Below are 24164 nucleotides of genomic sequence, written 5' to 3'. Positions count from 1 at the left end.
GAGAGTAGTGAGTGGAAAGAAGCAAGAGCAGAAAGGAAAGAAGAAAGAGAAAATGAGAAAGAGGTTAGCGCACCACCAAGGTTCAAGGCTTCAAAGTGAGGGTTGATTATTCAAAAAAAATACAAGTTGTTGCATTCAAGCATGTAAAACATGCTTTAAAGATTGTTGCTATAGCATTATGTGGATTCCCTTGCATCAAGAGAACTATGACCATTGATAATTTTGCGTTGTCTTGGGAAAAGAGACCCTTCATCATGCTTGAGAGAGGTTGACATGGAGCTAGGAGTCTTCTCAGAGAGGTAGGGTACCATATCTTTGTGAAATGAAAGGTTTAAAAAAGAAAGGCAAGCCTTTGAACTTGAAAGGTTTCTTCACAAGTTTATGCTCATTTTATCTCATCTCATGGATATAAAAATATTTTATAGTTCTTATTATGTAATAACAATTACCTCACATGTTCAAACGTGCTAGTTGAATTGGTATCTTGAAAAAGAAATAGAAGTTGGAAGAATAAAAATCATGATAAAAGGATGAAGTTTGTCCACTTTTAGTTTTCTAAAATACATGCTTTAACTTGAATGTTTTGAAGAGAGGGCATGACATTTTGTATATAATGAGTTTGGCCTTCATTTTGAGAGTTTAAAATGACTTAAAATGAAACCCTAATGTTCTAGTTTTAAGATGAAAATAATGCATTTATACAAAGGTTTGGACAGTGACTATTAGTATAAAAATAAGATGAAAAAATGTTCATATCTTAATAATTTTTTTTTAATATGAACAACATCAATACAAACTCAAGAGACTGAGTAACAACACTAACACATAAGCTAAGGAGAAGATATTAACCAAAACAAAGCAAAATGGGTAACTACCTACTAATTACTAATTTTGGAATCTACTTCTGACACTTGTAGTTCAAAGATCACCCTTCACCAATTGGTGAAAGTAAAAGGGTCTTCATATAAATATTGCATGACTTTGGGACGTTAGAGTTGATTTAATAACAGTTGGGTATGACTGAAAATTCTAGAAGAAAACGAGTCAAGGGTGTAATTTCTAAATGTTTAAGAGTTGAACTGAGATTTTAAAGAATTTAAGGGTTAATGTGTAATTCCTAAGAATTTAAGGGTTTTAGTGTAAATAAAATCTAAGTTGGTGAGTAACATGGTATTTCCTGTTTTATCTGATGGAGACGTTGAATTTGTAAGGAACCCGCAAACAAGGGATGATTGGAAGAAATAGGTAAGAACTATCTAGAGATGGTACTAGTTGGGTATGGTGCATTACATGGGCATTTGCATTACTTTGACATGTATTAAATTACATGATTTGCATAAAGTCTTCAGAAAATGATATCCATGGACTATTTCCGGAACTTGATTGGGGGTGCACATTTGTTACCTTAGTTTAGGAGCGAGGCTAGGATCCGTAAGCCCTTGACTCGAGGCTGGGCAGATTGACCCATATCGATGAAATGCCATCAAGTTTTAAGTTCGACATCTGGGGATGGGACAAGACGTGAACCCGAAGTGTTCGCTTCAGGCAAGCATTCTCGAGGTAGGCAGACAGGAAAATGTTATTTTGCAATGTTGTTTACAATCATGCTCGTGTTGCACGTCCTCTACACCTGTGCACCTGTTGTACATGCCTTAGTAACTTGTACTCATCCTTTTCTCCCTTTATTTTTATTAGTCATTATAGGCATGACAAAGACAAGATAGTAATTGAACGATCATGTAGAGGTCAAAGAACAAATAGGGATCGAGGGATAGATGTTACCTATTCAAATAGAGTTTGAGTGCAATAAAGAACATCCATTTCAATCTTCATGCTTTCATCTTCAATAGGATGTACCAAGCTGTTATTACAAAATCAAATTGCAAAGTGCCTTGTGGCATTATTGTCTCCTTCATTTTGAGTAGAACTGAAGGATTTCCCAAAATGAAAGATCTGTTCCACAGTCTCCTTTTGATACTTACTCCAAACAAACTCTCACAAGGATGAAGATTAGGCGTGTGGATGGGGTTTGGAAAATGCCTCGTAAGGAAGATGAGGCAACTAGAACAGATGAAACCATACCAACAGTATGCATCTTCTGGAAGTACCAGGACAGGCCAAATACAGTTGCCAGAAACAAAATGACTCATTTCTATTGTACATTTGTAGCTAAAATTTGAATACAGCCCACCCCTGTTTGAGGTAAAAACTAGCAATCTATCATCTTAAACTTACAAGGTGGTGCCCAAAATGGAGAACAGTAGGAAACAAGCGAATCCAAATGAAAATTTTGTCTTTGTACCCAAAGCTGGCTTCAACAAGTAGCTATTGTTTCTCATCTTCTGGTTTGGTTGAAATAGATTCTCTTTGAGGTCTGTGTTTCTTCCACTTATGTTTCGGTAAGGACATGATCCAATCTGGAACCTCACAGCCCGAAGCGGCCATCACATTTGCTATATTTCTCAAGAATGGAACATCAGCCTCTGTATACAAAGTAATAGCTTCTCCACGCCTCCCAGCCCTGCCACATCGGCCTATTTACAAAGATCAACCAATTTCATTTTAGCATGCCAAAAAGACACCCCAAACACTGGGCCCAAAAACACCCACAAAAAAAAAAAAAAAAAGAGAATGATGAAGGTAGCAGTAATTATAGAGCATCCAAAAAGGGATGTGCATTAGGTATTTTCACTGTTTTGATGCTCAAGGTTGTGTGTGTGGCACAAGTGAAAAATCATGAACTATTTAGAATAACATTATGGATGCATGATAAGTCGAACAAAACTTTGAATTAAATCTTAAAGATGCTGGGGCTACAGTCAGGCCACAAGATTTGAAGGGTGCAATTTCTTTTCTTTTCTTTTCTTTTTTTGTCCTTTTTTTGTTAGGTGAGCACAATTTGCACCCTGTAGATAAACAGTATCAAGAAATTCCAGTCATTTATTAAACTCCTACAGCATAAAAATACTTATTCATCCTCATGGCTCTGTCAAGGAGAACAAGAATGTAATAACCACATAGCCACAGTTATCCACGTCATAAGTAGTTATAGATCAAACGTACCAATCCTGTGAATGTATGCTGCTGCAGAATCTGGGAAATCATAGTTAATCACACAATTGACACCTTTGAAATCCATACCCCGAGCAATAACATCAGTGGCAATCAAAACCCATGTTTTGCCAGCTCTGAAGTTATCAACAGCATTTTCACGCTGTAGTTAAGCAAGACATGTTAGCAGATTCCAGCTTACAGTTGTCCAAAAAAAAGTAGAAATAAATTAAGAACTTGAAGATTTTGAAATTCTGCAAAACCTCTGAAAACCAAAACTTAAAGAGTAAATGGGCAAGAAACACAAAGAAGGAAACCACATAGTCAAATCACTGTATTTCATGCTTTTGGAAGCACAAGAGAAACACTACCAAGAGGTAAAACTATAAGCATGGTTTACTTTGTTCACAACAATTAAAGAAATTATCTTTTGAGGAAACACAGTTTTTATTTGGCTGGCTTTGACGAGATGTTTAGGGAATTATACCTCATTTATAAGTAGCTTGAGTCAGGTTAAAGACGATAGTCTAGTGCATTTCAACAGCTCCTTTATGTAGCAAGCACACTCTCCACGTAATATAGACAGGGTAGGAGGCTCTAGCCCACCAATGATTTATTGAAACAGAGAATAATTCCGCAGGCCTTAATTGTGTAAATATTTTTATCTACAAGTTTTAGTATTTGAATTTATTGTTTTATAATATAAAATTTATAAGGTTAAATAAATCATCACATGATTTGAACTCTTTAACTTTGAAAAGAGAACGGCACCAAAAACACTAAAATAATCTCTCTTTTCTTTCTTTAATTCTACAAGGTGATAAAATTATTTTATACAAAAGCTTTTGGTTTCTGTGGACATGCAGCCTTTTAATTTATTCTTTTAAGTGGACATGCGCAAAAGCAAACTTAGGCCTGGAATAGGCTGGGTCCGCTTGGACAAGTACTTATTAGCAACTTCTATTGTATAATAGGTGCAGGCAGCCAATGCCTATTCCTTTACGGGCAACTCAAATCTTGATTGAGCATGTTGTCCTCTTTGTTCACCACATTTCATATTTTACAAGATATATAATATGAATTGATTTATTAATTTGGCAACAACTAAGCATATACAGCATATATATTTCTAGTAACATCCAAATTCCAGTTTGAAAGAAATCAACAGAGCCTGTTAAAAAAGCCAGCATCAATCCAAAATTACAAACATTGACGGCAATTATTTCTTAAAACATATCATAAACAAGCCACGTTGCTTTGAACACCCATGTGTGACAACCTACATGTTAGCTATCCTGAATCCAACCCGAGAAAACCAGATAAGACCAAAAAACTGCTAAACTTGCCCATGCATCTCTAGACAGTCTAAATTGACTTAAATGTTACAAAGTCATCCTAATATTTCTTGTATAGCAGCCTCCTCATCAAATAACTTATAACTGTGCACCAATTGCAGAGTGGTTTGCTAAAACTATATACTTTCTTGAGAACTATCATAGAAATAGTAATTTACGGTACATGAGGAATGAATTATGCTGTATCCTGAAAGATATGGTAAGTGTCCATAGGGGTTTGTTTTAATAGAATTACAGTGAAATTACCTGTACTGGGGTCAGATCAGCATGTATAACATCAGCTCTGATGTCATCAAAAGCTAGCTCCCTGTAAAGCTCCTTTGCACGTTCCTTCTTTTGAACAAATATAAGTACTGGTGGATTCAAACTCTGCTTAAATTATGGGTTTACAAAGAAATAAAGAAGAATCAGTAAAGAATATATTTTTCTCTAAAATTCAGAATTACCAGCAAGGATGAACTTGGCCACCAAAAGTAAGGTTGCACATCCCAGGGCAAACAAGTTGAAAAAATGCAGCCAAAAACAGCTTCTAGGAGCTTTTCAGCACACATTTTCTAGAATATCTTCTTTACTTGAGCCAGACACAGCATAATTTGTATTTGTTGGAAAAGTAACATTTTATTCCTAAAGCAAATTCAGGGGACACCCAAAAGATGTGCATAAACCGGATAAATTGATCTTAGCACAGAATGTCATGGTGATCACCCAACAAATAACAGTTGACACAAGCATTTAATATGTATACCTTTTCTTTGCAATTTTGCATTAATGTTATACAATTCCAGAGTTATTCTTTCAGCTAGTTCATCCATGACCTAAGATGTGATTATCTTTCAGATGTGGAAATTAAGACAGGATAAAAGAAAGATGAATTTTTCTAACCAATTCAATTACTAGGAAGAACTAAATCAAGTCATAAGGACAATTATTACACAAGCGCGCCCACAGACAAATTTTACCCACGAGCACCTACTTTTTCTGTTACGCACTTGTAAGAGAGTTAGTTTTTGCTTCTTCTTTGCTTGATAAGTATCTTGTAGCAAATTCTATTTAAATGTTTCTTTCACCAAGTAAAATCCCTTCACTTTACAATACCACTGTTTCATAGATTCTTCTAAATTACATGTATAATCATGATTGAGATCATGATAACAAATTCAGCAATGGATCACATGAAGTGAAGTTACAAGCAAATTAGGTTCCCAAGGGCCAAGGACACTGAAACTATCCTCCCCCCCCCCCCCCCCAAAAAAAAAAGAAGAAAAAGGACCTGCTTGATTATGGTTTCAGTGCTTTTGTTTTATGTCACAGGCCTGTAAATAAGAGATTATTAAGGCAGAAGGATATGGGGTATTATTGTAATAAGGGGATGGAAGGTAGTTATAGAATATTGTGGATTAAAATTCAAATGTTGGCCCAAGGCCTGGTATATAAACCGACATTCGCGGCCCTTAGAGGCATTCATTGGAAACACAGTTGATTCTATTCCCTCTCTCTCCCTCTCTCTTTCTATTCTTTCTTCCCTCTCGATTCACCAATTCCAATGCAATTCTCATTGAATTACGAGAGAATTTCTCCTTGTCAGAATTGCATTATGACAATTTAGTATCAGAGCAAGGTTCTGAGCAATCGGAGTGGGGCTATAGCGGACGAAACTAGGATAAAGCAGATGGAGTCGCAGCTCCAACAGGTGACGATGATGGTGGTGGAAATGCAAAACCGTATGGAGGTGTTGGAGAATTCAATGGAGAGGAGGATCGAAGGAGTTGTGAATGTGCGGCGCGAGGAAAGCAAATTGCAGACCACGAGGCTAGAGGATTAGATGAGAGAGAAAGGTCAGGCCCTCAAAGATCAGATGCAACAATTTGTATTGATGCTCTCGCGCCAAACTCAGGTAAGAATTTCACTTGAATTTCCTCCAATGGTGAGGTCAGGGCAAATCTTAAATGGCCAGGGAGGAAACTTCAGATCTGAGGGATCTACGAAGTTGGAGATGGAACATCAGGTGATGGAGGAGAATGTAGGAGTAAGGAGGCAAGGCAATGGAACCGGATCGCATTAGATCGGTCTGCCTATGCCTAAGATGGAGATTCCCCTATTTGATGGCCATAACCCAAGGTAGTGGGTGAGGCGATGCAAGAGGATGTTCAAACTATACAATGTGGCTGAGCAACAGAAGGTGAGACTAGCAGTTGCTTATCTAAATTCCGCGAGAGAGGCGTGGTACCAAGGCTGGAGTGGAGTGAAGGAGGAGTGCTCTTGGGGAGAATTTGTAGATGGTTTATGTGAGCAGTTTGGTGAAAAGGGAATGCTAGACGTGGTAGAGGAGTTCAATAAGCTGAGGCGGGGGGGATCGGTGCAAGTCTATTAACAGAGGTTTGAGGAGTTGAAGGCTCTTATGTTGCTTTCAAATCCCACCCTTACGAAGGGATACTTCATGTCAAGCTTCATTAGCGGATTGGACAAAGAAATTCGCCCCATTGTCAAGATGTTCCAACCGAAGATAGTTCAACAAGCTTTTGAATGTGCCAAATTACAGGAGCTGACTGTAGAAGCATTGGTTAAGAAGCAAAAGGGAGTGAATAAAGGGTGCCAAGGTGATGCCATTACAACAAGGTAGTCTAGGGTGGGGTAGAAGTGGAGGAACCATGGGATAAGGCAACAAGGGGTTGGACCTCCCAACACCCCCTCAACCATTCTCGGGAAATTTGGTGAAGCTGAAGAGGTTGGCAAATCTCTACTTTAGATGTGGAGATAGTACACTCCGAGCCATCAATGCAAACGACAATTGTTGCTGTTGGATGGAACTGAAAAAGATGTTGGGGAAGAAGAGAAGGAATGCAGTCAAGGAGAAGGAGGAGAAGGTGGAGATCTCCCTACATGCTTTAAAGGGAGTGGCCACTAATAAGATTGTCAAGGTGGAAGGGAAAGCAAGAGAGAGTAGTTTTATGATCCTCATTAACAGCAAAAGCACTCACAGCTTCCTAGATAAAGGGATAGCTAAGAAGTTGAAATGCAGCCTCACTGGGACTCGGCCCCTATCAGTCACAGAAGCTAACGGTCATAAGGTATTATGCAAATCGACTTGTGTAGGGTTTTGTTGGTAGATGCAAGGGAAAGATTTCGAGGCTGATCTACGTTTACTAAAGTTGGGGGGATGTGATATGGTTCTAGGGGTAGTCAGCCCCATTTGCTTTGACTTTAATAAGATGGAAGTGACATTTGAGAAGGGAGGGAGGAGGATGACCCCAGCTGGCAGTGATGAGGCAAGAACGTGTAAGATGATCACAGGCAAAAGGCTACACAAATTGTTCAAGAGCAAATGAACACAAGTGGCCCAACTTTTCTCCATACATGCTATTGAATTAGAGGAAAACATAGAAGGTGATGGGAAGCTTGTGCTAAATTTGATGGACTCCACACAAACTCCTTGGGAGGTAACTCAATTGGACTCTCTTGATTTACTCTTAGATGAATTTGGGGACTTGTTTGAGGGACCTGTTGGCAGACGGCTATTTCTTTCCTATTTGTTCTTCTTTCCTAATTTAGTACACACTAATATTATGCACAATCAATGTGATTGATTTCCTTAGGTGCTCTTTCCTTATTTGCTTGATTGCTTTGTTAATATTCAATTGTATATTCCTTTTCTTTTGTATATATATTTTGTACCCCTGAATGGCCACCCATCAGTGGTGGAATACCAAGCGAAATTTAAGGAATTGAGGACAATTGTATGTACTATGCAGCTGGGTTTAATAGAGCAGTACTTGGTGTCTACTTTTATAAGTGGTTTGAGGGAGGAGTTGCGTTCAATGATGAAGATGATGATGCCCACATTTGTGAGGCAGGTGGCTGAAAAAGCACGGTTACAAGAATTGTCATAGACATGAGGTCCCATGTTGGTCAAGTGTGATGGCTGGACAATCAGCAGGAGGGAATCATCGGCCCATGCTTATGGGGTCTAATCAAGTAGCAACCAAGGTACCATACAGTAACAATGGCACTAAGAACCCTCTTATGAAACAAAGGAGACAATTAGGGTTTTGCTACAAGTGTGGGGACAAGTACAACCCCAGGCACCAATGTAAGAGACAATTGATGAATATGGAAGGGTCAAATGAGGAGAAGGAAGAAGAAGAAGTGGTGGTAGAAGAAGATGTCATCCAAGAGAAGTTGCAAGGGGAGGAAGGAGAGGAAATATCTTCTTTTTCTTTCTATAAGGAGGGGAAATATCCTTCCACACTTTAAAAGGGAGTCCTATGGGGCAGATCATTAAGGTGAAGGGTCATGTGGGGAAAAAGAGGTTGATGGTGTTGATTGATAGTGGGAGCACCCACAACTTCCTCAGTGAAGTAACTGCTACCAGCCTTAAGTGTCCATTAATAGCAACCACTCCCCTATCAGTGACAATAGCGAATGGGAGCAGAATGTATAGTCATTACAAATGTATGGGATTCAAGTGAGTGATGCAGGAGCAAGAGTGCATGGCAGATCTCAGAGTTCTTGAATTGGGGGGACGTGACATTGTCCTCGGAGTAGATTGGATTAGCACAATTGTATTCCATACAAGCTGTGGGAATAGAAGAGGATGACTGTTTGAAGGAGCAGTAGCAACCTACAGCTACATCTATTGAGTCCTAGCTCTCAAATAAGGCACAATTTTCAGAAGACTTGCACTTACTTTTGATAGAATTTAATGACTTGTTTGATGAACCAAACTTTTTGCCACCCCAACAACCCCTAAAACATTCCATTCATCTTAAGCCAAATTCAACCCATGTTAACATTAGAGCCTATAGATATTCTCCTATTCAGAAATCAGAGATTGAAAAGTGTTGGATGAGATCAATTTATGTTAGAAGTATAAGTGGAGAAGGACTCTAGAAGCTGATAATATCTGCTGGAAACCAAGATTATATTTAGATTATTTAAATTTATGTTTGTTAGTAGTAGATAATTGTTATAATCTTTTGTATTTTACATCTTCTTTATCTCCTAAGTTTTAGGAGATAGTCATCTCTATTTTTTAGGAGTAGAGTACCAAATCCTTTCCTACTTTCTAGGAAAGTGATATAGCAGCAGTTTGTATATATATTTTCTGCTACTCTGAGATTTAATTCAAGCAAGCTATTGGATTATTTTCAAAGTCTTGTTTCAAAAAGCAAGTTAAATCCATGCTAAGCACCTCCATAATTCAACCTAGCCAAAGCCCCTATGCATCTCCAGTCCTCCTTGTCAAAAAGAAAGATGGAACATGGAGATTTTGCATAAATTACAGGCAACTCAATTCTAACACTATCAAAAACAAATTTCCAATACCCTTAATAGAGGACTGTCACGAACCTAGGGTTCGTGATAGGTTAAAAGGGGAAATGGGGAAGAGAATCAGATTAAAGGAGGGGGGAAATCAATAGAAGGAGAGAGAGATATTAAGAGAGAGAGGGAGAAATAGAAGATAGAGGAAGAAGAACGAGAGAGAAAGAGTGGAATATTAGAAGAGAAAATAGTATTCAATTCATTAATTCTGGATAAGGAAACAAACCATTACAGTAACCTTTTATAGGCCTATTTGCCTTCTAACAGCCTAGCACATGCTCCCATGTGCTTCTAACCATTTGCTAAAATATCTTCTAACAACTATTATTAACCTATTACTATATTGCCCTCTATAGATTCTTAGGTCATGACAATTCCTCCCTCCTTGAGAGAGTTCTTGTCCCCAAGAACTTACAACAATTTAGCCATTGCTCCTCAACCAATACCAACTCTTTCTAGCTTGGTTGTTCTTTCTTTTATCATTCCCTTTCTAGGCCGCTTCTTGTGTGTTCTTGGATACTCCTCAGCTGAAACAAAAATGATAATCAGTGCAATCAAAGCTGCATCTTCCTCCAAGGAGCGACATACCATTTTCCATGGGTTGGTGATAGCTACCAAATTAAGATAGCTTGTACCCATAGATTGAGGATCCAATATGATGCCAAATCCAGTCAATATATCATCATCTGGGGCCTTCATTGAATTTAGCTACTTCTGATCACAGGCAACAACTGAAACTTGCAGTCCTTCAGCCTTCAATTGTTGTTGCAGGGCTGGTTGCAAAGCAGCTGTGGCCAAATTCATGTCCAAGTCTCCCAATTTCTTGTTGGCTCCCATCAGTACTGTTTTCTGATTGACTACCCCAATCATTTCTTGGTTTGGATCTCCTCGATTATCACCTGGAACATCCTTAATGATGACTGAAGTTTCAGTTATGATCTCTTGATTCCCTGCAAGTAATTCAACAACTTCTTTTCCCTTTTGTTGTCTGCAATTCCCCTCTATTTGGACTTCTTTTTCAGCAATATCAGATGATCCCTCTGCATTGGCTGCCCTATCAATCTGTTCATTATAATTTTCCTTGAGATTATGCTTTTCACCACCAAATTTACTCTCAATATTGCAGCCATCTTTCTGGTCACTGTTGCCGCCGTCACAATGCTTCTTTTAATACCCAAAGTCTAGAGTAGGCAATGAATCGGTCGTTCATACTCTTGTCTCCTCCTTCGGCTGCTCTACTCCAAGGAAGTCCTCCTTGTTAAAACTTCCATGATAATCATCAAAATATTCTATTGGAAAGTTGTAATGATACTTCTTAATTAGTATCATCGCAAACTCCTGCAACTTCTCGCGGAACATAAGGCCAAATTCCTTGCACTTTTCATCAAACCCACTGCTGGTTCCTTTGTCCAATTGGCTGATCCCTTTCTTCTGTTCCTTGTTGCTGCCAACTGAAAATGCAGCCTTCTTTGCTGCCATTGATGCTCCATTCCTACTGAAAATGAAGCATTCTGCTTCATGTATGCACTGCCTTCCCTAGCTTCATGAGTAGGACACTCCACTGAAAATGCAGCCTTCTTTGGCTGCCATTGATGCTCCATTCCAACTGAAAAGGGAGAATTCTTCTGCTGCAACTGAGATTCCATTGGACTCCTTCGTGCACTACTCCTCCTGGTCGAAATCTCACTGGCTGGAAAAGCAATAGGCCAAGAAACAACAGCTCTTTCCATCCTGATTTCCTTCTGTAATTGCCTCACCCAATCACCTCTAAAATTGATCCAATGAGTGGCAATTGCAGCCACTGTTATGCTTCAAGACCAAGTTTATTGTAACAGCAGAAAAATTTGCACACTTACAGTGACTTGATTGGCCTTCAAGAGTCCTCTACACCATCTTAACTGTTAGCCGAGAATTACAATCGAAATCACAGCAATTGAGAATCACCGAACTGCTCTAGGAGTCTCCTTCGAATTCTGAATAGAGATCACAGCCAATAATCGATGTGAATGCACCCTAGACAGCCTGAACTGCTTGCTGTCAATTTCCGATCAACCTTGTTTCCTTCCGACTTAAATCTCAAACACGAAAAATCCACTGCTCGGTTCTTCAACAAGGTTCACCACATTTCCGCTGCTCTGTCACGCTTCCGTCACTCAATGGATGAGGTTCATCGGCTTAGGAATGCCTTCAAAACTACACTTCCAGCTGCTACGAGCTTGCTGGAATCAGTTACTGAAATTGCTGGGATTCTTAGCCGAGATCCAAGACCTATTCTGCCACCTTCAGAGCCACCAAGAACCAGTATCACCGTCGGCACTCTCCTGGCTTGTGTCGTCTTCAATTCCCAGCCAAAACTACTTTGCTCGGCTTCTCCACTTGCAGCTAATTCTTAATCGACAGCCTTCCTTGCTCACCGAAGGCACTGTCGAATCAAATTAGCCTAGTCGCCCTAGAAATTAATGGCGGTTCTTCTCAACCCAATCACCGTCCAAGGCTCCCAGCCCACTTGCAACCGCCTCTAATTCCAAAATCACCAGAACTCACTGTTAGTTCAATAGCTACACCCACTCCCGAGTCCAAATCGCAACACTCGCTATATCGAGACACCCCCGAGTCCAACCCATTGCATCGCAACACTCCCAAGTCCAAATCGCGACCTCCTGGCCGTTCACGTCACCCTCTAGTCACCCACTCCAGTCATCCGACCAACCTGCACCGCTGTTGTCACTCCCTAAGCTTGCCTGGATGGCCGATGTTGGCTCCACTACCATCCTTCAAAGTCGCCTCTGAAGTGAGTCTCGTCCTTGCCTTAAGCAACTTGACTCCCCACCGACATTGTTACTTGAATTCGCCAGACGATGCGCAAACGACAGGCCCGAGTTTCCGAGAACGCATTTGACGGACTCCTTCACCAATCGCGATCAACCAACTTTAGGACTTCCGATTCCGTTGGATTCACTGGACCACTTGGATCGTCTCAAGCCCCGCTGCCTCAATCACCAACAATCGCTCACCTCACAGTAGTCGCCTTGAGGCCTCCTCGATCTGGAGCTCAATCACTGAAATTTATTTCATCGGTCTCGTCCACTGAAATCAAACCTACAACCAAGGATTGACTGCTCTGATACCAATTGTCACGAACCTAGGGTTCGTGATAGGTTAAAAGGGGAAATGGGGAAGAGAATCAAATTGAAGGAGGGGGGAAATCAATAGAAGGAGAGAGAGATATTAAGAGAGAGAGGGAGAAATAGAATAATAGAAGAAAGAGGAAGAAGAACGAGAGAGAAAGAGTGGAATATTAGAGAGAAAATAGTATTCAATTCATTAATTCTGGATAAGGAAACAAACCATTACAGTAACCTTTTATAGGCCTATTTGCCTTCTAACAGCCTAGCACATGCTCCCATGTGCTTCTAACCACTTGCTAAAATATCTAAAATATCTTCTAATAACTATTATTAACCTATTACTATATTGCCCTCTATAGATTCTTGGGTCATGACAAAGACCTACTTGATGAACTGTTTGATGCTAAAATTTTCTCTAAGCTGGATCTTAGGTCCGGTTACCATCAAATTCGTATGAAGCCATCTGATATCCCTAAGACGGCCTTTAGAACCCACCAAGGGCTATATGAGTTTGTTGTCATGCCTTTTGGATTAACCAATGCTCCGACTACTTTCCAAGCATTAATGATCCAAATTTTCTAGCCCTACTTGAGGAAGTTCATCCTCTTTTTTTTTTTTAATGGCATTCTCATTTATAGCCCTAATTTTGAACATCACCTATCTCACCTTTGTACCACTTTTGAGGTCCTTAAATCTCATCAAATGTATGTCAAGTTTTCTAAATGTACTTTTGCTAAGAAAGAAGTTGAGTATTTGGGACACATAATTTCAGGGAATGGGGTGAGGACTAATCCGAGGAAGGTGGCAACAATGGTAGAATGGCCAAGACCCATGATGGTGAAAGAGCTAAGGGAATTTTTGGGGCTAACTGGGTATTACCAGAAATTCATTCAGCATTATGGACTAATTAGCAGGCCCCTAACTGAATTGCTAAAGAAGGATGCTTTTCAGTGGAACCCTAGGGCCGAGGCAGCCTTCTTGGCATTGAAGAAATCTATGACTTAGGCTTCGGTGTTAGCTCTACCAGACTTCACCAAGCCTTTTGTAATAGAGACTGATGCATGTGACAGTAGGATAGGGGTTGTCCTTATGCAGGAGGGAAAGCCATTAGCATTTATCAGCCAAGCTTTACCCCAAAAACACTTGGGATTAAGCGTGTATGACAAAGAATTATTGGTTGTTTTGAGAGTAGTGGATAAGTGGCGCCACTATTTGGAGAGAGGTTTGCTTGTAATCAAAATGGACTGTGAAAGTCTCCAATTTTTGTCACAGCAAAGACTGCACACGTAGTTGTAAAGGAAGGGCATGTCTAAACTAAAGGGGTTAGATTACACAATCCATTACCAGAGGGGAAAGGAAAATGTGGTTGTTGATGCCTTATCAAGAAGGGAAGAAAGGGGAAATTGCCAATCTATTTCAGTTGCAATTCCATAATGGATCAAGGAGTTAGTGGCAAGTTATGAGCACACAACTTGGATAAAGGAGAAGGTGACACAATTGTCGGTCCAACCTGGGAATCCTTTGGGTTATACACTTGCTAATGGTTTGGTTTGATATAAAGGAAGATTAGTGGTAGGGGATGACCAGTCCTTGAAAGAAAAGATCTTGAAAGCACACCACTACTCACCTTTGGGAGGTCATTCTAGAGTGCGGGTGACTTATCAAAAGGTGAAACAGCTGTTTTTTGGGCCTGGGCAAAAGAAGGATGTGGTGCAATTGGTGTTGTCATGTGCCATATGTCAGCGGTGCAAACAGAAGCAAGTGTCTTACCTCGGGGTTGCTGCAGCCCTTGGCCGTGAGCAGGCATGGGATGGTATTTCTATGGATTTCATGGAGGGATTACCAAGATCAGAAGGTAAGGATGTTATCTTGGTGATAGTGGACCATCTGACCAAATTTGGCCATTTTATCAACTTGACACACCCATTTATAGCTTAGGAGGTGGCACGAGTATTATTAGATTATGTGGCTAAAATCCATGGAATACCTAAGTCTATTGTGTCTAACCAAGATAAAAAAAATTCAAGTGTTTTTTTGGCAAGAATTATTCAAGAAATTGGGGGTGGCTTGCATATGTCTACTACATATCACCCACAGACAGACGGCCAAACGGAGAGGATTAATTAGTGTGTGGAGGCATACTTGCATTGCATGTGTTTCACTAAACCTAGAAGCTGGAACAAGTAGTTGGCCCTAGCACAATGGTGGTATAATTCTAGTTACCACAATGTTCTTAAGAGGAGTCCATTTGAGGCTACGTCTGGTTACAAACCCCCCCTTTTGCATACTATCTTGGGTCCAAATCCAACTATGGTTGCAATAGGACAGTGCTTGCAGTAAAGAGTAGAGACAGCAAATGTTGACCATTCTCAAGAAGGAATTAGCCATTGCCCAAAATCGTATGAAGCAAGTAGCTGACAGGAAAAGAAGTGACAGGTCGTTCAATGCAGGGGACAAAGTTCATCTTAAGGTTAGATGATTTTTATAGCAACCTTATACATCTATTCCAGCTTCTAAACTGAGTCCTAAGTATTTTGGGCCTTACTCTATAGTGGTCAAGGTGAGTAAAGTTGCTTACAGGTTACAACTTCCAGAGGGAGTGAATTCTCACCCTATGTTTCATGTTTCATTGCTCAAGCAAGCTAAGGAACCCCTGGTTAATGCAAGCCAGAATCTGCCACCTGTAGCAGAAGAAACGAAAAGTTGATTGAACCTCAAGCAATTGTGGAGAAGAGGGTCATCTACCAAGGTTCATTGTCCATAACTCTAGTCTTGGTACAATGGTCCCACCTCCAACTGGAGCACACCACTTGGGAAAATATGCCATACCTGTTAAAGAAATTCCCTAGGGTTGTGGGTCTCCTCTAAAATTGTTTGGAGAAGGGGGAAATTGTCACAATCTCAGGGATAGGAAGGAAATATTAATAAATTACAGTTGTAATAATTATATTTATTAGTCAATTATATTTGTAACAGTTAGTTAGATGGTAGTTGTTGTAATATTCAGTTATGTATTGTTGTAATAGTCAGTTATTATAACAGTTAGTTAAGGAGATGACTATATATGTAACCAAAGGTGATAGGAGAAGAGGGATTGAATAACAGAATAATTTTTTTATCTCTCTCTCTCTATCTTGTCTTTCTCTCTCTCTTTCTATTCTATTATGTCCAGAATTCCATAATTGTCTAGACCCAACTCTAGGGACTTGACACTCTACTCTACCCCCAACCGTTCAGTTTACTCAACAGGAGGCAGAACCTATGACCATAGTAGGCAAAAGGGTCGTCTACAAGCAGAGGATGCCCATCACAGAGGTGTTAGTGCGTTGGTCCAATCTCCACCTAGAAAACAACACTTGGGAGTACCTTCTAGATCTCTTAAAGCAATTTCCCAAGGCAACAAGGCTACCTTGACCTACTTGAGGACAAGTAATGTTTCTAGCAGAAGGAATGCCTCTAATGGGAATGGAAGGTAGTTATAGAATATTGTTGATTAAAATCCAAATGGTGGCACCAAGGCTTGGTATATAAACCAACCTTCGCGACCCTTAGAGGCATTCAATGGAAATACAGTTGATTTTATTCCCTCTCAAGTCTCTCGATCTCTCTCTCCCTCTCAATTTCTCTCTCTCTCTCTTTGTCTTTCTATTCTTTCTTCCCTCTCAATTCATCAATTCCAGCACAATTCTCATTGAATTGCGAGAGAATTTCTCCTTGTCAAAATCGCATTCTAACATTTTATAGCTTTTCCTACTTTTTAAACTATAAATTATAGAAACTTTGAAATGCCTTTATTTATGATGATGATTTTTGAATCTAGAAAAACCAACCATTTTCTCATTTCTTAAAATTTGGCTATTTTACAACAAATTTCCTAAAGTAGATTTTGGAACAGAGTCACCCAAGCACATCCTCCTGAGTTTTTTTTTTTGTTTTGAAACCAAACAATAGTTTTTCATACCATAGCTAAATACATCTCCCTCCAACCCTCTTGTGCAAAGCTGGTAGTGACTGCACAAAAGTCAGTTCTTAAGTCTTAACCCATGTAATAATAGGATACAACCAAAGGTAATAAAGTTGTAGTTTTGGCTGAATGCTTCTCTTTAAAACCTTGTATAGTGTGGCCTTTGGGTTTGAGAAGAAACTTTCAGAACTAGGAAATTACATCAGTTTTATTCAACTTGCTCCAAGGTTAAGAAGTGGACAAATGGGTGTGGAGCCCAACATGATAGCAAACATTTAACAGCATCTGTAATACCCCGATGGCCCAGAGAAGTTAGAATATATCGAGGATAGTGTAAGAAAGGAAACAACACCAGCTGGATACCTTTTGGGTTGAATGTTGACAAAGAACTCCCAAGTTAAGCGTGCTTAACCTGGGGTAATCCAGGGATGGGTGACCCCCTGGGAAGTTCGTGTAGGCCTATCAGGATAAGTTGTTCCGGTCCTTCCTATCGCTCGAACGGGATGTTACAGCATCTATCACATTTTCTCTCATGTATAAATTGCAAAACAAGACCACTTCATAAAAAGAAAAAACAATTTGCCCTTTTTTCAACTATGTAAGTCAACAGATTCCTAACATAAGGATAAATTAGACCTTTCATATATAGTAAGGAAGTTTTATGTTGTCATTATATATAGTGTAAAACGATACATGTTAGATGAAAAAGAGGTTAACATAATTTTCCTTTTCTATGGTGCATTCTAATGATACAGGTTCATCTATTTCCATAGAAATCAATGTGGAAAATGAGTGCTCCTTTTAAGGTCCCTTCTTTCCATGCCAGAGACCCTTGGAGCCATAACCTAAGAAAGTATAAGCAAGTTGGATTCACACTTTATGCACTAGAGCTCATCAGAACATTACTCTAAACTAACCACAAGACATAAGTGTATGATGTGCCAGGTCTTATGTTCTCCATTTTGGGTAACAGAAAATTTACTAAATAACAATAGTTAGTTGTTTAGTTAGAGAGTTAGTTAGCTGTTAGTTAGTCAAGCAGATTGTATCAACCTCAATGACTAGTCTATCATGCTCTGGAAGGAGTTACCTGCCAGGCAACAAGAGATCCATTTGGATTACTATTTCTGTATTTGTTTGGCAGTGCATTTGGTGAGGGGAAAAAAGTAAAAGAGCTTTCAAAGATGACGATATTTCAGTTTGTCTAATGGCTCCATTATTTTCACTTTGTTTCTGTTGTTGAAAATGGAAAAACCTTTTTGCTTGTCCAATAATCCAATTGACTATCTATTTGTTAAATCTAGTAGAAACACTCAGTTTCCAGCTAATTCTTGCACACAGTGTTTGCCCTTTAAGGCCATTCTTTCTATATACTTATTTATTTATCAAAAAAGCGCACAGCCAAATGTAACAATGCCATTACCCAGCAGGCTCTCAATGGACAAACAGAAAGTCTTCCAAATATCATAGGCAAACCAAAATAATAGAAATCTCTTAAAGAAATAGTGAAATGACTATGATTATGTGATGGATCATTGTTCTACTTTTCATGTTTCATGAATTGGAGCTAACACATGACCACAGACCATGAGGCACGTCATATGATTGCATTGGAGCTACAAAACTGGCATCACATACAGAGAGCCATAAGCCCTTTTATTATGTTTAACTGCCTAATAAATGTGTAATTTGCAGATATTTATATTCACAAGATTATACAACTAAAAAATGGAAAAATACCAGCGGCATACCTCAGCAAAGCTTTGGCGAAGACCAAGGAGCTTCCCCTCTTCACTTCCAACAAAAACTAACTTTTGCTTTATTGATTCAGAAGCAGAATTCCTGTTAATTGTTTCAAGTGACCAACTATCAACTTTAAAAATCAAACAATAACAAAAACCTAGACCAGATTCTCGGGACTTTTCTAGTCACCAGTGCAGGGCATAGGTTTCCAACCCCAAAGCCATTAAAAAAATATATAAAAAAATCAACTGCATCAACTTTTGTATTAAGCTATTTTTAGCACATACTTCCTGCCAATAATGATGCGAACTGCATCATGCATTATCGTGCGTGCAAGCTCTTCAACTGTATCAGGCAAAGTAGCACTAAACAGTGATCGTAATATCGAAGGATTAGAGCATGCTTTGACCACTGAATCAACCTGCTCCACCAAGCCTAGCTCAAACAGTTTATCGGATTCATCTAGGACAAGGTATTCAACCCTGCAGAAAACAGAACAAAAGTGCACAATCTTGGTAACCCTAACTCATCAACCAGAAATAGAAATGGTAGGGGCACACTTTACTGGAAGCAAGAAAAATTCATCCCTCTATTTCCCTTTTTAGCCCCATCCAGATTTCATATGACTAGGAACAACATTCTGCTACCTCTTCTAACCACTCTTGGGATAAATGGTACACGGTACGAATTTTGTTCCATGAGGACCTCAATGGTACAAAAATTTCATCTCAATTGCTAAAATATAAATTTGTTTCCATTTCTTTGAAGTGAAAACCGGTGAGTTAAGGCATAAACTGCTATAAGCTAAGTTTATAAGTCCAACTGTCCAAGTAGATGGGAAATGAGTAATAACTGTCAGTTCTTAGGTTAAGAAGTCCATGACTGCTCAAGGTCTGTGTTTGACTTCCTGTAACATCCTCCTTTCAAAATTTTATGATGAAGTCATTCCAAAACTCATTTTTTTCCAAAAAAAACATGGACTCTTTTTTTTTTTTAACCTGAATAACTCAAAAAAATTAGCATTTACCTTCAATTCATTCTTATAGAAACAATCATTAAACAAAATCCATAAGTTGCTTGCATCATTCTGTATACAACTCAGCATTCCAGGCAGTGGCCACTTAGTGAAATGCAAATGATATGAATAATGAAATACAAGTTACAATCAGTCAATTCTCAGTAAACAGCTGAAATAACCAAAGGATAAACTTTTGTTTTGATGGACGCTAACGACGTTCTGCTTTTGGGCCTTTTGTTGAAAATGAATATACTATAGTCCCTGCATCTTAAGATAGTAAAGTCAACTACCAAGATTAGAGAACTCCACAAGCAAGTACCTGCTTAGATCAAGCTTTCTTTTTTGGATAGCGAACTGTACACGAAATGGTGTTGATATGAGTATATCACAAGGTAGTTTTGAAAAATCAGCACTCTTAACAAGCTGCTTAGTCATTAACTTGATATAAAATTTCTTTCCTGCAGCCATCTTCTTGCACTCTCTTGCTGTCTGGGCAGCTAACTCTCGTGTAGGACAAAGGATCACAGCTCGGACACCATCTTTTGAAGCATGCTGATTAGAAGAAGAATTTTCATTAGAGACATTCAACAATCAACCCATCAAGCATTGCACGAAAGTTTTAGTAATACCTTAAGTTTCATAAGGATTGGACAAACAAAAGCCAAGGTTTTTCCAGACCCAGTTGGAGCACATGCAAAGCATTCCCGTCCCTTGCAAAATTACAAAACAGTTATTTGAGAAAGAAGTGGCAATCAAATAGGCAGAAAGATCAAATGTGTAACTTTCACAGACATCCTTGCAAAGACAATGCTTACACATTTCACACAGTTCTATAATATAACTCAACGAAAATATATAAAGTTAGATTGCTTGGAAGGCCATACAGATAGAAGGACTGGAATAGCCTGCCTTTGAATTGGTGTTGGCTCTTTAAATCCAAGTTCTCCAAAATTGCGTAATAAATATCGCTTGCATCCAAACCTGTTTAAGACCAAAGTCTTTCTTTGCATCAAAAAAGTATAGCTTCAGACTGAGAGAGAGAGAGAGATACTAAATGTAAGCACAACAATGAAACAGCAAAATACTAAAATTGATAACAAGCAAAAAATGAGAGGAAAAAGAAGCTGTCTTCCTTAGAAAAAATAGCTGGCCTCAGGCCAAAGAATAAGAATATTACAAGCTGACAAAGAAAGGACCAAGGAAATCAGTTATTTAATATCAAACCACAATGTTTACATACTTAAGAGTTACAGGAAAAAATTAAGTACCTTGAATTTAACTCTGCAAAGTTCTGAAGAGGAGATGGGATATTATTCCCAGAAACATGGATGTTATACTTCTTGCGGAAAAGTGCATCCCGCTGAACTCATTAAAACAAAAAAGAAGTCCAAACAAAAGATTGAAGTCAAATAGCAAACATTAGTAATAACAACAATCATTAAAATCAGTACTTGGTCATCATTTTTAGCATAAAAGCAAAAAATCCCTATCACTCCTAGTTAAAGAAATTGATTTTTACAACATGTATGTATCAACTATTATCAGATAGCAAAAACTCTATTTTATGTTAACTAGCTATTGAGTATCAGTGTTCTGATAAAAACTCTCAACTAGAAATTAATTCAAGAAACCACCTCTTGTGTGATATATGCAAACAGCATAACCCACTGTAGTAACAATCACATGGGTGGATATTACAAATGCACGTGCATTACCCACATCTAGAGGCAGTAATATCTAGAAGGAGTGAAAGAGAGAACCTCCATTTGCCTGTAAAGTTCCTTCTTTCCTCGAGAGGCCTCATTCTTCATCTGGTCATTCTCTTCAGTTATAACTTCAGATTTTGCAGTTTTGAACACACTGAATCCATCAATTGGTTCTAAGCCACAGAACACAAATGGCACAAACCAAAAGTGATTTCCTGTACCAAGTTGAACACTGAACCTCTCATATAAAAAATCGTAACCAATTTTACCTGAAGCCTCTACCTTCCTCTTTCTCTTCTTGCTATGCATCATTGTCTCCTCCATTTCAGTTCCTTTACTATCAACCATGCTCACCTTATCATTTTGTAGTTCGTCGTTTTCTCTTTTCTCCTGCAACGAAAAGATGCAAGACAAAATTTTCAGAATAGTGCTTTATCTGACAGTATTGGAACATTATTGCCATGTTTGGAACCATGATTGCCAGGGGAAATAAAAATTAAATTAAAACTGAATAAATACAATACACAACTTTAGCTTCAATCCAACCATTTTCCTCCATAAATCCTAGTTCCAGAGTTGGCGTATAGCCTTTGACTGATCAACTCTAACAAAAGAACGCCTTAAATGAATTCAGCATCCCCGGTACACTAATTACTTTGTTCTCGGCTTCCTCGACAACCAACCGGATGATTTAAGAACAAATGGTTTACCTTAAACCTGGCGAAGTCGCTTGCGAACTTCTTCCTGTCGAAAGTGATGCCTGAAAACAGAAAAGAGGTTCCTTTATCCATAATCAGGATGCAGCTTCGCAGATGTCCCAATTGCTGCCCCTTAGTTCCACATTCTAGTCGCTTCCCTGTCAAATTCCTTCGTTCTCGTCGTAGCTTGATATGCAACTATTACAGAGCCAATACGAGAATCCAGGGTTTAGAGCTTAGAAGGCCAAATCGTCGTGGCTAGGGTTTATCGTAAAAATCAAACTCTCTTTTAATTGCAGTAGTGCCCCTACAAATATGGATCAATATCACTTTAACTGCCTTAACAAGAAATTCTGGATAATTTGTCTTCCAGGTTGGACCACGATAACTTGGGATTCGCACTAATAGCTCATAGATTTGATCCCTTACTCTATGTTGTGAGGCAAAGTCTCTATCTACGATTTACTTCATCTGCAGAAATCGATAATACGAATGACGAGAGATCATGCAATAACAATAATTTTAATAATTCTGAATAATTTGATCCTAAAATTTGACATTATATTATTGGGAAAGTGTCAAATAAATCCATATACATCGAGCAGCACTTAAATTGACCATATTACTATAAAAATGGTTAAATCAATTATTTTATTTTTAGATTTAAAGTTATGTTAATTATTATGATAAATATCATCTTAATATCTTCAATGACATTTTAATTCCATTAATCTTAGTCTTAAGGACATTTATATTAGCCATAATTGAGATTCAAATATTAATTAAAATTAATTAAAACAAATTCTGAATTTAATCTTGAAAAACATATATGTTGTGGACACTTAAATCAAATTTTAAAGTCCATATTTAATAATAACTCTTTGGTAAATTCCATCATTAATAAACACAGTATAACACTTAATTATTAAATATTATTTTATCAATATTATTTTTACAACACGAAGCAATAAACATAACATATGAATCAAAACAAAACCTAATGCAATGGTAACAAGTGGGGCATTGATCTTAATCTTAATTGATTTAGTCACAAAAATTTTAATTATTAATTATGGAGTGCTCACAAATTTGATTGATTTTAACTTAATATGAACTTATACTTGATGGAATGATGCTTAAATCTATAATTTTAAAGTCATAATTAACCTAACTATAAGGTAGATCAAAGTCAATCTAACTTAATAAAAATAAAACTTAAGTATGATATGGTTGATCTTTAGCCCTTAGGCTATCTCATTATATTGTCCATTAAGCCATCTCAAATGCGAGTACAAATTGCTCACCAAGTCCAAAATTAGAGAGATATCTCCATAAAATCTACTCTAACGTTGTTCTTTATATGTCTTATCACTAGTCAAATATTTGTTGAGTTTTAAATTGCTCAACAAAGTTGGAAGGTAAAAATTACTCAACACTTTATGTCTCCCCCACCCAACAACTATCAATGACTACTATTGTAATACCCCAACCCAAGTCAAAATAAATAATATATCAAAATATCACATATTTAGTGATGTTAAAAAAGTCAAGTTCAACTATCTAGAAGACAGTTTAATAATTTTAAAGAACTGAGTCAATGGAAGAGAGTATCCCGCAACGTAAATATCTAAGGAAAACGGTAAGATATTGACAAGCTTTTTAAGACGAGATTTATGACACTGAAATAAATTAAAATTGAGACAGTTTTCAGTACAACTAAAAATTCAGCTTGAAAAATCGAATAATCGTAAAAGGACTTCTGAAAAGTCAACATAACCCTAAGGGGTCTTTGGTTTTATGTAATGAACAACCTTGAAGTAATTTCGGGATGAAACAAAGATCTTGTGACGATGCTGGGTAAAAACGTACTTATCAAGTAACTTAGAGTTATTAATTTTGAATCTTAATGAATATTAATTCAATATCTAAAGGAGTAATTGTAATTAAAGAATTACCCAAATGAAATGAAAAATAAATTTGGGGTGAATTTGTAATTTTTCTTATATCATAACACATAATATAACATCTATATATATTATAACAAAACAGCCATCAAACTTTTTCCCGCCCATTTCTAATTACTATTTTGATATTTTATTATATTTTTAAATTTTTTTTGATTATCCAAAATATAATTTTTATAGGTCATTAATTAAGTCTAGATTTGTGAAAAACGTGTAAT

At 38.0% G+C, this 24164-nt stretch overlaps 1 protein-coding gene across 2 annotated transcripts; it reads right to left on the bottom strand.

Moving 5' to 3' along the window:
* Positions 1-1466: 1466 nt before the first annotated feature.
* On the bottom strand, positions 1467-22226 carry LOC127789033 (DEAD-box ATP-dependent RNA helicase 57). 2 transcript variants are annotated; one of them, XM_052317781.1, is made up of 13 exons: positions 21995-22226; positions 21554-21674; positions 21339-21457; positions 20847-20938; positions 20463-20580; positions 20208-20288; positions 19898-20130; positions 18848-19042; positions 18569-18659; positions 4653-4775; positions 3064-3214; positions 1783-2534; positions 1467-1638 (listed from the first exon to the last, which is right to left on the bottom strand). In XM_052317781.1, the coding sequence occupies exons 1-12, from the start codon at positions 22073-22075 to the stop codon at positions 2326-2328; spliced, it is 1614 nt and encodes a 537-aa protein (XP_052173741.1). In that variant the 5' UTR covers positions 22076-22226; the 3' UTR covers positions 1467-1638; positions 1783-2325. The 2 variants fall into 2 exon arrangements, with proteins under 2 accessions (XP_052173741.1, XP_052173742.1); XM_052317782.1 differs by having other exon boundaries at positions 1479-1638; positions 20463-20559.
* Between the last annotated feature and the right edge of the window lie 1938 nt (positions 22227-24164).

This window comes from Diospyros lotus, chromosome 13, assembly GCF_014633365.1.
Source record: "Diospyros lotus cultivar Yz01 chromosome 13, ASM1463336v1, whole genome shotgun sequence".
Classification (NCBI taxonomy): domain Eukaryota; kingdom Viridiplantae; phylum Streptophyta; class Magnoliopsida; order Ericales; family Ebenaceae; genus Diospyros; species Diospyros lotus.
Note: the sequence above shows the minus strand (reverse complement) of the source record. Positions and strands in the feature narration are given on the sequence as shown.